Source organism: Acinonyx jubatus, chromosome X (assembly GCF_027475565.1).
Source record: "Acinonyx jubatus isolate Ajub_Pintada_27869175 chromosome X, VMU_Ajub_asm_v1.0, whole genome shotgun sequence".
Classification (NCBI taxonomy): Eukaryota; Metazoa; Chordata; class Mammalia; order Carnivora; family Felidae; genus Acinonyx; species Acinonyx jubatus.
In genome coordinates, this window is record NC_069389.1 from 7,149,369 (window position 1) to 7,161,862 (window position 12,494).

Here is a 12,494-nt window from a genome sequence, read left to right on the forward strand (position 1 = left end):
GGCGGAGAAAGAGGAAAGGGTTCCCAGGTCAGGAGCGGCCCTTTTTCGCGTGGCGGAGGCATGGCAGAACCCGGCGCCGTGAGTGGTTCCGGCGGCCCGGCGGCCCGGAGGCCCGGCGGAGGGTTCCCAGAAGGGAAGACATGAGTCTGGCGGCACGGGCCGTGGAGCCGCGCTGGGGGTGGTGGCCAAGGAGGCCGCGAAGAGGGGGTTGGGTTTCCTCTTCCCGGTCGCGGTCGCGGCCACGGAGTGCGAGAAAGATGCGTCGCAACGGGAGACGCGGGAAGGAAGCTCGGAGATCAGCTGGGGGGAAAGAGGAAGAAGGTGCGACCCAGGGCAGGGAAGTGCGGACGGCGAGAGGCTCCGGATCAGGAGTTCGTCGGGGGAGCCGCCGACGGGGATTTGGGGCGGGTCTCGGGGGCGGGCGGGGAGCGGAGGCCTGGACGAGAGGCCCGGCCGCGGGTTCGAAGCGGACGAGGCCTCTGTTGGCGGAGGGAGGAAGAAAGAGGGGAGCGGCCGGCGGGTTCCGCGGGAGCCGCTCCGAGTGCGCGCCGTTGACGCAGCGCGCGGCTGGGGACCGTTGGCAGGTGGGGGGCGCCCTGCGGTTCCGGGGTGAGGTCGGGGCTGCGGGGGCGTCGGGGGCTCGCGGGCGGGCGCCGAGGGGTCCGAAGCGGCCGAGGCGGCCTGCGTGCGGAGACGGAGAAGCTCCGGCGGGGCGCAGACGGGGCGCCCGTGACAGACGCTTGGAAGAGGCACGTAGAGGCGGAGGAGGGGAACCGGCGAAGTGGCCTCGAGCGAAAGGAGGGAGAGAGTGGCGAGGTGGCGGACGGGCCCTCGGGGACGGCACCTTCCCGTAGGCGAGGAGTGTCCCGTCGCTGCACCGAGCGTCGGGAGGAGGGGAAGAGACGCGTGTGGGGTTGCGGCGGGGTCAGAGGACGGCCGGCCCCTTGGTCCCCGGCGAGGAGGAGCGCAGGAGACGGGGCGGCCTGCGGCCTGCAGCCGCGGCGGCCGGACTCCGGCCCTCGGGCCCTGTTGGGCACCAGAGTGTTCCCAGAACGCGGCCACGCACGCCCCTTCGCGTATGCGTTCCTCGCGGCTCCTTTCGTGCCACTGTCGCACGGCCAGGTAGTCGTGCCAGAGGCCCGCCGGGCCGCGGAGCGCACGGTCTTTCCAGAAGATGCTGTGAAGGGTGCCGAGAGGAATGCGTCCCAGGAAGGCGGGGCTCTGTGAAGGGGGAGCAAAGGTGACCCGTGCGGCTCATTCGGAGCTCTTACTCCTAACGTTCACCCTGGGAAAGAAGCAAAGGAAATGAACTCGTTGTTGAAGGGGTTCTTTGGCGAGCAGACCTTACAGTGTAAGTGAAAGCAGGAATTCTTGTTTTTATTTTATTTATTTTTAATTTCTTTTAATGTTTATTTTTGAGAGAGAGAGAGAGAGCACGAATGGGGGGGCGTGCAGAGAGAGAGGGAGACGCAGAATCCGAAGCAGGCTCCAGGATCTGAGCTGCCAGCATAGAGCCCGACGTGGGGTTTGAACCCATGGACTGTGAGATCATGAGCTGAGCTGAAGTCGGATGCTTAACCAACTGAGCCACCGAGGCGCCCCTGTCATTCTTTTTTTTTTAAATAAGGTGTATTTCTTTATCTTTGAGAGAGGAGAGAGCACATGTGCGCACGAGCAGGGGGGAGGGGCAGGGAGAGAGGGGCCTCCAACTCCTGAGCAGTGAGATCACGCCTGAGCCCAAACCAAGAGTTCGATGCTTAACTGTCTGCGGCACCCGGGCCCCTACCCCCACCCCCCAGCAGTAATTCTTATTGAAAGTGGTGACGATGAATTCATGCCTCCCTTCGAATGGCTTCTGAATAATCAAAGATCAAATCACACTTTGGAAGTTTTTTTAATTAAGTGATTTTTGGGGTGGGGGGGGGGATTCTAAGGAGACTGTTATGGCATCCTTGTCACCCTGTGAGCCAGAAAGCCCATTCTGTCATCGTGCTGGGCAACCGAAAGGATATCGTCAGTGGGAATTTTGTTGCTTAATCACACTCATTTTCTTAGGCACCTGTTTCCCAAGGAAACCGTTCCTCGGCAGGAAGCATGGGTTACAAAGCGTATCCAGATGAACCACTGTGTCTTTTTGTTTCTAGATAACCAGCAAAAGCAAGGAGTCCATATGGGAGTTCATCAAGAGTCTGCTGGACGCCTGGTCAGGATGGGTGGTGATGCTGCTCATTGGCCTGCTGGCGGGTATGTGGAGGGCACGCGGCGGATACGCAGAGGGGCAGGAGGTCCTCCTGGGCGGAGCTGGAGGTACCAAAACCCAAATCGACAACTGTCTGGGACAGTATCCCGAAAAAGAAGCGATCCTCTCTTACCTGTCGAGGCTTTTCTTACTTGAAATGCCTAGGAGCAAAATACACGACCACACGTTTCACGTGACGCGTGCCATCAGTAAGGCAAGACCCCAAGGCGTGGGCCCGAGTGCCGTCACTGGAAAGCTGTAATTAGAGAGCTGGTAGCCGCTTCTGCACCGCACGGTCGTTTGTTGCCGTAGTGAATTTTATCGAAGGCACATAGTTTGCATTGTATGCCAGAAAGTGTGGGAGCACTGGGATCTCTAAAAACCAAACCCCATAGGAGGGAGGTGTTTACGGATACTGGCAGGCCCTGGAATGAATTGTACACATCCTAAAGATACTCAGGATAATTCCAGCCCCCTGCAGGCTGTGGACTAGGCCCAGGGGAGATACCCGCAGGCCGACGTTGTTATGACCCTCAGGGACTCCGGGCCCTTCATTTTATAATCCCGTCACCCTGCTGCCAGCGGGAGGTGTCCAGAGTGAACGGATGAGTATCTGGAGGGGACTCCTGCCCTTTGAATGTCACAGGTACCAGCTCTCTGTGGAAATTGTTTCCTGAAACTTAATTCCTTTTAGGAGGCTGTGAAGGTTAACGTCTGAGAATAAAATATCTGAGCACACTAAGAGATGCCCTTGATAAAAATCACCTGCCTGTAATATCATCATAGTTGTGGTTATAGGATCGATCAGAGGATCACTAGAATACAGGCTGAATGTAGTAAATGGTGTAAAAAAGAATATTAAGGGGGCATAGATACACAGTTTCCGATTACAGAGGATTTTGATTTCTGGGCGTTCTTTCATTTATTCCATATACAGTTGTGGGAGGGGCTTGGTTGCCAGGGAGGGGCTCCATTGGCCTTGGCCTGTCCTAAAGAGCCCAGACTAGTGTGGAAGGGGGGGCTCTTTCCCTCTGGTCACGGTGGCTGTCCATCCATTTCCCTAATTTTAGCCTCCCTTTCCCGGGGGCATCCCCTGTATAAAATGGCAGCAAGGCCGGCGGGGACTTTGATTTCACGGATATACGGTGTTTCGCCACCAATTTGTTTCGCCACGAAGACCTTTGAAAGTGGGCAGGGTAGGAATTTGCTGTGAATTTTGACGTCTTCATGTAGAATAGGTGTATGAAGCTATATGCTGTATCATTATTCTTGTCTTCTGGGAAGGACAAGTAAATAGAGGAAATGAGGACATCCCGAATAGATACTCCAGCATCTTCCCAGGACGCACAGCGCAGTATGGATTTATTGACGGTCGTAAGAGCCTGATTGGGCTCTCTTTAACCAATCTGACACTGCCCGGTTGGTTTCACTGCCAGCCCAATTTTTGTCAGTTGTTTCAGGAAGAATCACCTGGGGAATGAAAACAAAAATTCTGCTGCCTGGGCTTCAAGGAAATAGGATCCCTGGAGATGGTGCCCTAGCATTGGGTAAAGCCCCTCTCCTCTCTTTCTCCCAGCCCCCTCTACCTGCAATTCTATGTGCAGCTGGGGCTGAAACCCCCCTGGCAAAGGGCGATCCCTTGGACACACCAGCAGACAGATCTAGGAGGAAGGTGAGAAGGGGATGATACTGACAGTGAAACTGGCCTTGAAGGGAAAGTCAGCAAATTGTGTCCCGTTGACTTTTCCGTTACCCCGTTGTTCTGACCGTGGGGGAGGACTCAGGGGTCCCACTGCCTGGCCTGGCCTCTCCTCAGTGGCGCCCTGGGCATCCTGTTTCGGCTCCCATTATGGGGAGGCCTGAGCAGCGTCGCCTCTACAGGGCGTTTATCAGGAATCACCACTGGGTGTCGCTGTTGTTCCACCGAAGGAAGCTGAGCTGCACAGTGCGGGCCAGCCCGCTGAGTCCGCCCGGAAGGTTGGAGGAGGGATAAGGTGATCACAAATGAAAGAATAGTGACGAAATTCGGGGGGAATCCTTGGGTCTTGCCCTTGGGTATCTACTGGACCCCTCCCTCACCTTCATTAGGTCTTCGTTCAAGTGTCCTCTTTCTTTGAGGCATTCCCTGACCACCTTTCCTAAAAGTCCTCTCTCCCTCTCTCAGCCTCGCCCCAGTGTGTGTGCGTGTGCGTGTAAAACCTTCATTAAGACATAATTCACATCTCGTACAATTCACCTTGTTCAAGTGTACAATCGAGTGGTTTTTAGCGTATGCAGAGTTGTAAAACTGTCACCGCGATTTTAGAACATTTTCATCAGCCCCCAGAAGCCCTCCATACCCCTTAGCTATCAAGCCCCAGTGCCCCCAGCCTCCTCCCAGCCCTAGGAAGCCCCGGATCTACTACCCGTGGCTATACGTTTGCCTCTCGTGGACATTTCACGCAGTGGGATCCTACCGTATGTGGTCCTGCGGTTGGTTTCCTTCACCGGGCATCACGTTTCGGGGTTCGCCCTGTCACGCGCGTCAGTGCTTCACCCTTTGTTGTTGCCAGATGCTGTTCCATCGTGTGGATAGACCGCATTTTATTTCTCCATGCGGCAGTATGGGCGCATGGGTCGTGTCCGCTTTTCGACTGCTGAGAGGAGTGCTGCCGTGAACATTCGTGTGCGAGTCCTTGCACGGACTATGTTTTCCTTTCTCCCGGGTGGACACCTTGCAGATGGCTGTTTTCCAAAGTGGCTGCACCGTTGTAACGTGCTGGATTTTTCTCTCTAGCATGTCCCACCTGCTATCGGAGCCCCCGATTCACTTACTTCTTTTGTCCAGTGTCTTTCCCCCCATGATGTGCAGTCCCACGGAGGCAGGGACCTGAGTCTGCCTCGTTCACTGCCATATCCCCAGGGCGTGGACTAGGGACTGGTGCGAAGGGAGGAGTGAATGGCTGGACCGGGATTTTCTGGTTTTCGTTCACTTATCGCATTATGGATGTATAGTTCGCGCCGTGTCCCCAACCCAGATACAACAATGGACAAGCCACTTGCGGACATAGAGTGGACACAGAGTCTGGACATCTGGCCATGGCATGCAAACCACACAACAGGATCTCCACCCTCCCAGCCCCATTTATGGACTAGACACTATACACACACATGCACTCATCACACACACACTCATGTTATCAGGATGTGACAGGTATGGTGGTGGGGGAATGCCTGGGAGGTATGCCTAGCCCAGACCTAGGAAATCAGGGAAGGCTTCCCGAAGGAGGATGCAAATACTGACTCTGGAAGGTCAATAGGAGATTGGTGGGTGTGGGAAGGACAGTGCTGGCTGAGGTGGCGCAGAGAGGAGAGCCTGGTGTGCTCCATCCAGGAACATGGTGTGGGCAGTGTGGCGGTCAGCGATGGAGAGAGCTGAGGCTGGAAAGGTATGAGGGGCCAGCTGTTCGGGTCTGCTGCCTGCGAAGGATTCAGGCGTTCTCCTGAGAACAGGGGGCGGCTTTCGGTGTAACGGGAGAAGAGCAGGGAAGGGTGAGCCGTGTCGCAGGTGTGCGGACGCCTTCGGTGTTGATGCAGGTGGGGAGGTGGTATTGAGATAAAGATCTAGTAATAGTTTGCAAAATGTAGCGGCCTGAAAGTCTTCCCTGCCTCTGTAAAAGACTCTAGAATGGGTTATTCTGGAAGGAGACCCAAAGGTAGGCTTCCGTGGCCCACCGCACACTCTCTGTTATCTCACTTCCATCGGAGTTCAAAGCAGCTATTTACTCAGATAGATCCACACGGTCCCTTATCCGTAATTTTAAAAATCCGGGAAAGTCCTAATAGGTGAGATTTTCCAAGTTTGGTTCCCATTTAGTGGCAAAACGGTACTTAAACGATGAGGCAGGTATAGTCATTATGCCTCCGTTTTCTGTGAATCGTCAGGTTGGCCTGAGACAGGTTAATAACGTGTGTGATCCCAGCCTCGTGCCCCAGAAGCCGCTGAGGGGGTTGCATCATTTACAGGGCACAGGTACCGTGTTTCTAGACTTTGGAAGGGGTGAATTCTGAAAGCTGCTTGGCCCCGGTGGCTTGTGGTGACCTAAGACCTGCCTGACCGTCAGTCCTGCGGGATTTAAGGCACGCAGGCGGCACGGACCGTTGTCCTCTCCTCGTCACCGGCCTGGGCGCTGCTTGCCCACGCCGTAAGTGCTCAGGAGACCCGACGATCGATGAAAGAAACTTTCTCTACGTGTTCCTTCTGCTGCATGTTCATCTCCTGGTCCGGCCGCGTCTCTGCGTTGGCCCCGGGCCCCGTGTTCTGCGTCATCACAGGGCGACTCCTCTAAGTGGCTCTCGCTGCTTCTTCCAGGCACCTTGGCTGGGGTCATCGATCTCGCCGTCGATTGGATGACCGACTTGAAGGAGGGGGTCTGTCTGTCTGCCTTCTGGTACAGCCACGAGCAGTGCTGCTGGACGTCCAACGAGACCACTTTTGAGGACAGGGACAAGTGTCCCCTGTGGCAGAAATGGTCGGAGCTGCTGGTGAACCAGTCAGAGGTGCGTTTCTGGGGAGGGTCCTGGCTGGGAGCGGCCGCTGTTCCACGGGCGCTTGGGAACCTGGGCCTTCTGTGACTCTCTTTACTTTTATCTCCAAGTGTCTGTTCCGGCAGCCGTCGGTGCTCAATACCAGTGCGGCTTGGCTTTTCCCAGCTCTGATGTGCAAACCGAAGTTGGAAAAGCCTTCCGTACCGATTCGTGTGCATGGTAAACGTAGGTGTTCGTAAAAGCCTTGTTATTTTTCTTAGCGAGAGTGATCTGTTGATCGTGCTGCAGAAATAGGGTTGCTTTTTATACCTTCTAATAAGAAAAGAAGTTATCTTTTTTTTTTTAACAATACCAGCTTCGGTGAGATGTAATTCACCTCCCATATGGCTTGCCCATTGAAAGCGTGCAGCCCACTGGGTTTTAGAATATCTGCAGTGTTGTGCTGCATTAACCACAAAATAATTTCACAACATCTTCATCATCCCCAAGGAAACCCTGCACCCCTTAGCAGTCCCTCCCCATTCCTCCCAGCCCTCCAGTCAGAAGCAACCACTCCACTGACCTTTCCGTCTCTAAGTGGAATCGTACAATATGTGGACCTTCGTGTCCGACTTCCTTTGCTCGTATGAGGGTTTCAGGGCATCCGCCTCCTCGCCCGGTTTTGATTGCAGCCACCCTAGCAGGTGCGAAGTGCTATCTTGGTGGGGTTCAAGTTCTCGTGTTCCAGTGCGGTTCACGAGTGCATCGCAGAGGGTGCTTCTGGGCCTTCTCTGATGGGAGTGTCCCGGCACAGGGGACTTAGAGCTTCAGATCTGTATGCATGTGTCACTGACAGATCGGAAACCCAGGTCGGGGGGGCGCTGGGTCGTCAAGATTCACGTTAGGGGTAACTCGGAGACGTTCAAGCTAGAACTATTTTTGGAAGATGGATGTGATTTATCCCTTTTCTCCCCCCCAACCCCCTCCCACGCACTCCCCCTTCCCCTCCCCCCCATGTACTTGCCACAGCTGAAGCGATGTGGAATGCACTTGGCCATTTTGCTAAACCTCCTTCTCAGTGGAATTGAAAATTAATTCCTTCCAATCTGAGAGGTAGATAGGGATCTTGAAATCTCACACGTTCTCAGTGCTCTCCATGATGTCCAAAAATAAATTCTCTCCTTGGGTTGATGGGAGTGGGCAGACAATATTGGCTGGACACCGTATTTTATTTCTTCTCTCCTCCTTGCAATATGGTTTTTTTTGGGAAATATGGCCGTCTATCTTTTCATCCGTTTCTAAGATTTATGCTTTGATTCAAAGAATGACTGGTACCAAGAGTGAGAAGTTATTTTTGGTCTCAAAAAAGCACATTTTTAAGTGGGTGAAATGTATTCTTCGGTCCGATTTCTCTTGCGTCGGGTGTGAATATATGGGATTGTAAAGGCCAGAACGGTCTCCTGGAACGTGGTTTTGCATTTGATAGGCGCACATGCGGCCGTATCCGTGGCCTGACTCCTAGGTGACCTCGCTTTCCTTCGCCCCTCACTTGAGTGATCCAGATGGTGGCAAGAAGCTGAGGCCGAGAGAAATGTCTCCACCCGGCCAACCAGGTCCTCAGCATCAAAGACCCCAGACCGTGTGTTTGGTTCAGAAAGCCAGCCTTCATTCATCAGATAATTTGGAATAAATGGTTCAAGGAGTTATTCTGGAGGAGATGAACATGCATTTTTCCCTCTAAAAGCGCCTGCAGAGCGTGTCGCGGCGCACTTTGCTGGGCCCCACCTCGGGTGCGTGTGACTCGGCAGCCCCGGGGCGCGGCCTGAGAACCTGCAATCCTGCACGCGGGCTCAGGCGATGTGGATGCTGCGGGTCAGGGGACCACAGCCGGGTGGCTGCATCCTGCAACATCGGACAGAGCCTCCGGGGTCGCCAGGGCAGACTTCTGGGTGTCCCGCCTTCCCCTACCCGCGGCGGGCGAGGGGGAAGGCCCCGTGACCTTGGCGGTTCCCCGAGTGCTGAGGGTTTCGCCCCGCAGAAGGTGTGTGGGCACAGCTCCTGGACGAACGCCCAGTGCCGTGTTTGTGTGTACCTGCCGTAGCAATGGCAACAGCTGATAAAACCAACGCTGGCCTTTTTGTTGACACGGGACCGGATGGGAAGCTGGCTGATGCCTTCAAAGCTCCCGCTGTGCCCTCTGCACAGAGGGGGCGGGCGGGCGCGGCGCTCAGGTTGGTGACGGCTCATCTTTCTTTCTTGTTTTGTGTCTGTCGTCTAGGGCGCCAGTGCTTACATTCTGAATTACCTAATGTACATCCTGTGGGCATTGCTGTTTGCGTTTTTGGCCGTCTCCCTGGTGCGCGTGTTTGCACCATACGCCTGTGGCTCGGGTATACCAGAGGTGAGTGCTGGCTGGATTTCTTCTGTGCCAATAATAAGCCTAGCAAACACTTATGTAGCACCTAGGTGCCAAGCATGTGATCTCTGTTAACTCATTTAGTCCTTACGGTGAGACGAGGAGGTTAGGTCTGCTATTTTGCCCTTGAGAGTTAAAGAAACTGAAGCACAGAGAGGTTAAGTAACTTGCCTGAGGTCACGAAGCTGGTTAGCATCAAGTTGAACCCAGCTGTCTGGCTTAGGGATTTATGCTCTATATTCAGGATTTATGCTCCATTGCTTCTCAGATGATTAAATTCTTGTCTTTGCAAGCCAGGCATAACTCTCACAGCCTGTGGAATCGGAGTTAATTAACCACATACATAAGTGTGGCACTTCAGAAACTTGTAAGTGCACCTGTGACGTAATGTGAGCAAAGACAGCGATGGACGTTTGTTACCCAGAAAGTTCACTGATGAGTCAACTCTCTTGTGGGTCAACTCCCTTGCCCTGTTTTGCTCTTCTGGTGACACGGTAATAGCGATCCTTAAAAAGCTTAATTCCACATTCAGCGCATGCACTGTGAACGCAGCCTTGTGGGCTCAGAGTTCTTACGTCTTTTTGCATTTTCGTGTAACCAAAGTGTAAGGGAAGTGACCTCATCGATCAGGAGGGATGCTTGAGATTAAACTTCCCACCTAGGAGGATCTGCTGGCTAGGATAATGAGAGTCGAGCTAATTCCCCAAAAGCCCAGATGCCGAAAATTTTGGCCAGAAATCAGTTCACCAGTTCTTATGTTATCACTACCATCGATGCAGTTCCGTTTTCCTTCAGGCTCGTGCTTCGGCAACGCCCCTAGGTGGTGGGGGTGGGGAGTTTCAAGATGTGACCGATGATGGCAACAGCCCCACGTTGGTCCCTGCTCCCCTGCGCCCACATTCTTTGCTGGTATTTGCCAGCACTGCCGCTGTTCCGGGCGGTTCACGGAAAGGGCTGGAGTAATTGAGAGACTGCCGAAAGACATCGTCCCGTTCCGGGAAAGAGAGGGAGCAGAAAAAGACCTGATGCGTCATGTTGACTTTTTGACGGTTTGTATTAACACGTTACCGCAGGAACCTGAAAGGCAATCCAGTCGTGCTGCAGCGCGACACGGGCGTCCCTACAGCTCACGGGGCCGTGCGGAATCGCACAAGAGAAACCACAGCGCTCGTGGGGAAGATGGCTCCAGGAGCACAACACGCAGAAACTGCGTCAGCGACACGTGTAGAAAAGACAGAAAGCCAGTCGAAACAGTAGCCCGGCTTACACGTGTTAAATGGTTAAGAAATCTGTACTCGCCACTGAGCGTGTGACCTGGTACACGTTGGAGGCACGTGCCACGTGTGTTTTGTGCGCTCCCGCCGCTTTTCTCCCAGCTGAAATTGTGCATAAACAGACGCGAAATTTGCATTATGCTGAAGTTCTTCCCTAATGCATGAGTCACGTTGGAACAAATTTGTGTTTTCAAAACAAGCGCTGTGACCGAACCGACTGTGTTGTATTTGGTGTCTAAGAGCTGACGCACCCCAGATGACAGAAAGAGCAGACTGGTGTTGGCCTCTCAGTTTTATGATCCCACTGCCCGATGGTAGGCTGTTTTTTTTTGGTTTTTGTTTTTTTTTTGACCCAAGTCGCCTTTCCAAAATGAGCAGGTGGCCAACGGGTATTGGAAAATTTCAGGCAGCAACAACCGGGGACACATGGCTCAGCTTGCGAACTTGTAGATAGACGGGGGGCTTGGAGGTGAGCTCTGTCTGTGAGGGGCCGCCTGCACTTGGTCTTGTCCAAAGCGGGCATCTATTTGTGACAGCTGAACCGGAAAGGAGTTAAGTCCTGAGTCGGGCATCACGTTTCCTATGTGGCAAACGTGCAAGGCACACACTGGTGTGGATGCAACGCAGAAAGGCAGTGTCGAGTGAAGAAAGGGGCAGTAGTATATCTGAAGTGTGATTCTATTTCTGCAAAGTCCGCAAACGGCCATAACGGAGCTGCACCCTGTTTAGTGACACACACGTACGCGGATGGTATAAAGGAAGGCAAGGAAACGATCGATTGGGCTCGGGAAGGAGGAAGGTTCCACTGAGGAAACAAACACGGGGCTTTCCTGGGTACCCATTCTTCTATCTGAAATGCGCGTACATGGGTGCTTGTTTTATTAATATGCTTTTGAGTCATATGTAACATGTAACAGATTGGTTTCTCAATTTATGAAAGAGCTCACAATGATCTTTGAAAGTACCACGAAGCCAAGGGCGGCTGTCTAATGAAGTTTCGGTCACCATGACTCAGTAGTAGCAAAATTTTCACTGTTATCACACTAGGGCTTGAAATTCCTAACCTCGGGGTGCAGTACCTACTCCAGCTCTTGGAGGAAAGGGGCAGAGGAGACAGGAAATGTGAATGATTCATGCTGGAAAAGAACCTCCTAGTCAAGACCCAAGTGACTACATAAACTGACTTCACTCACAGTGAGATACAAGGCCACGCGCCCTCATTTTAGCAAAGAGACTAACTGCTCAGAATGGACATTCCTCTGGAAACCTTTTTTGCAATGCAAATGTAGAGAACATTTATTTTGTGTAACACGTGCTCTTGTATAAGGCACATTGAAAAGTGCAGACTAGTTCTTGGGGTTCCGGTGTTCCTCCTTCTCTGCCTGCTTGGTCCGTAGAACCACCGTTGACTCCGGAAGAAATCATGTCCTTTTAAAAGTTGCTTTGAATTGGGGCGCCTGGGTGGCGCAGTCGGTTAAGCGTCCAACTTCAGCCAGGTCACGATCTCGCGGTCCGGGAGTTCGAGCCCCGCGTCGGGCTCTGGGCTGACGGCTCAGAGCCTGGAGCCTGTTTCCGATTCTGTGTCTCCCTCTCTCTCTGCCCCTCCCCCGTTCATGCTCTGTCTCTCTCTGTCCCAAAAATAAATTAAAAAAAAAAAAAAGTTGCTTTGAATTGATGTTTCAGCCCATTGCAAAACGCGAATGCGCACACCAACGTTCATTTACCAGAAAGGTTTTACAGTCAACACCGGCAAGTCCCAGAACCACTGCAATACATCTCGTTAAAGCCCCACTGGATTCGGTCTCTATTAATTCATATTAAGCAAGTGATTACCTTTTGGCATTTACTGGGAATGAATTTGCTTTCTTTAGTTCCTAATTTGATCGTGACAATTTTATAAAATCATTTTAGAGAATTACAAAATACCTATTACATTGTTCAATTCACCGCATGTCACGGCTGGCGGAGGCTCAGGTAATTTAGATGCTTGTAATTTTCTAAATGGTGTTATGCTCTTAAACTGTACCCTAGGGTCCAAATCGACATTAACTAACTGACA

The 12,494-nt window shown here is 53.0% G+C and overlaps 1 protein-coding gene across 4 annotated transcripts in view; it reads left to right on the plus strand.

The window, feature by feature from the left end:
• Positions 1–12,494, plus strand: part of CLCN4 (chloride voltage-gated channel 4) — a 63,484-nt gene that overhangs the window by 25,840 nt on the left and 25,150 nt on the right. For all 4 annotated transcript variants that reach the window (XR_008290000.1, XM_027054715.2, XM_053202056.1 and 1 more), the window contains 3 exons: positions 2,145–2,244; positions 6,591–6,778; positions 9,024–9,146. Coding sequence is in view for 3 of the 4 variants with exons in the window: in XM_027054715.2 (XP_026910516.1) it covers positions 2,145–2,244; positions 6,591–6,778; positions 9,024–9,146 (411 nt within the window). In the remaining variant the exon portion in view is untranslated. The remainder of the gene's footprint in view (positions 1–2,144; positions 2,245–6,590; positions 6,779–9,023; positions 9,147–12,494) is intronic.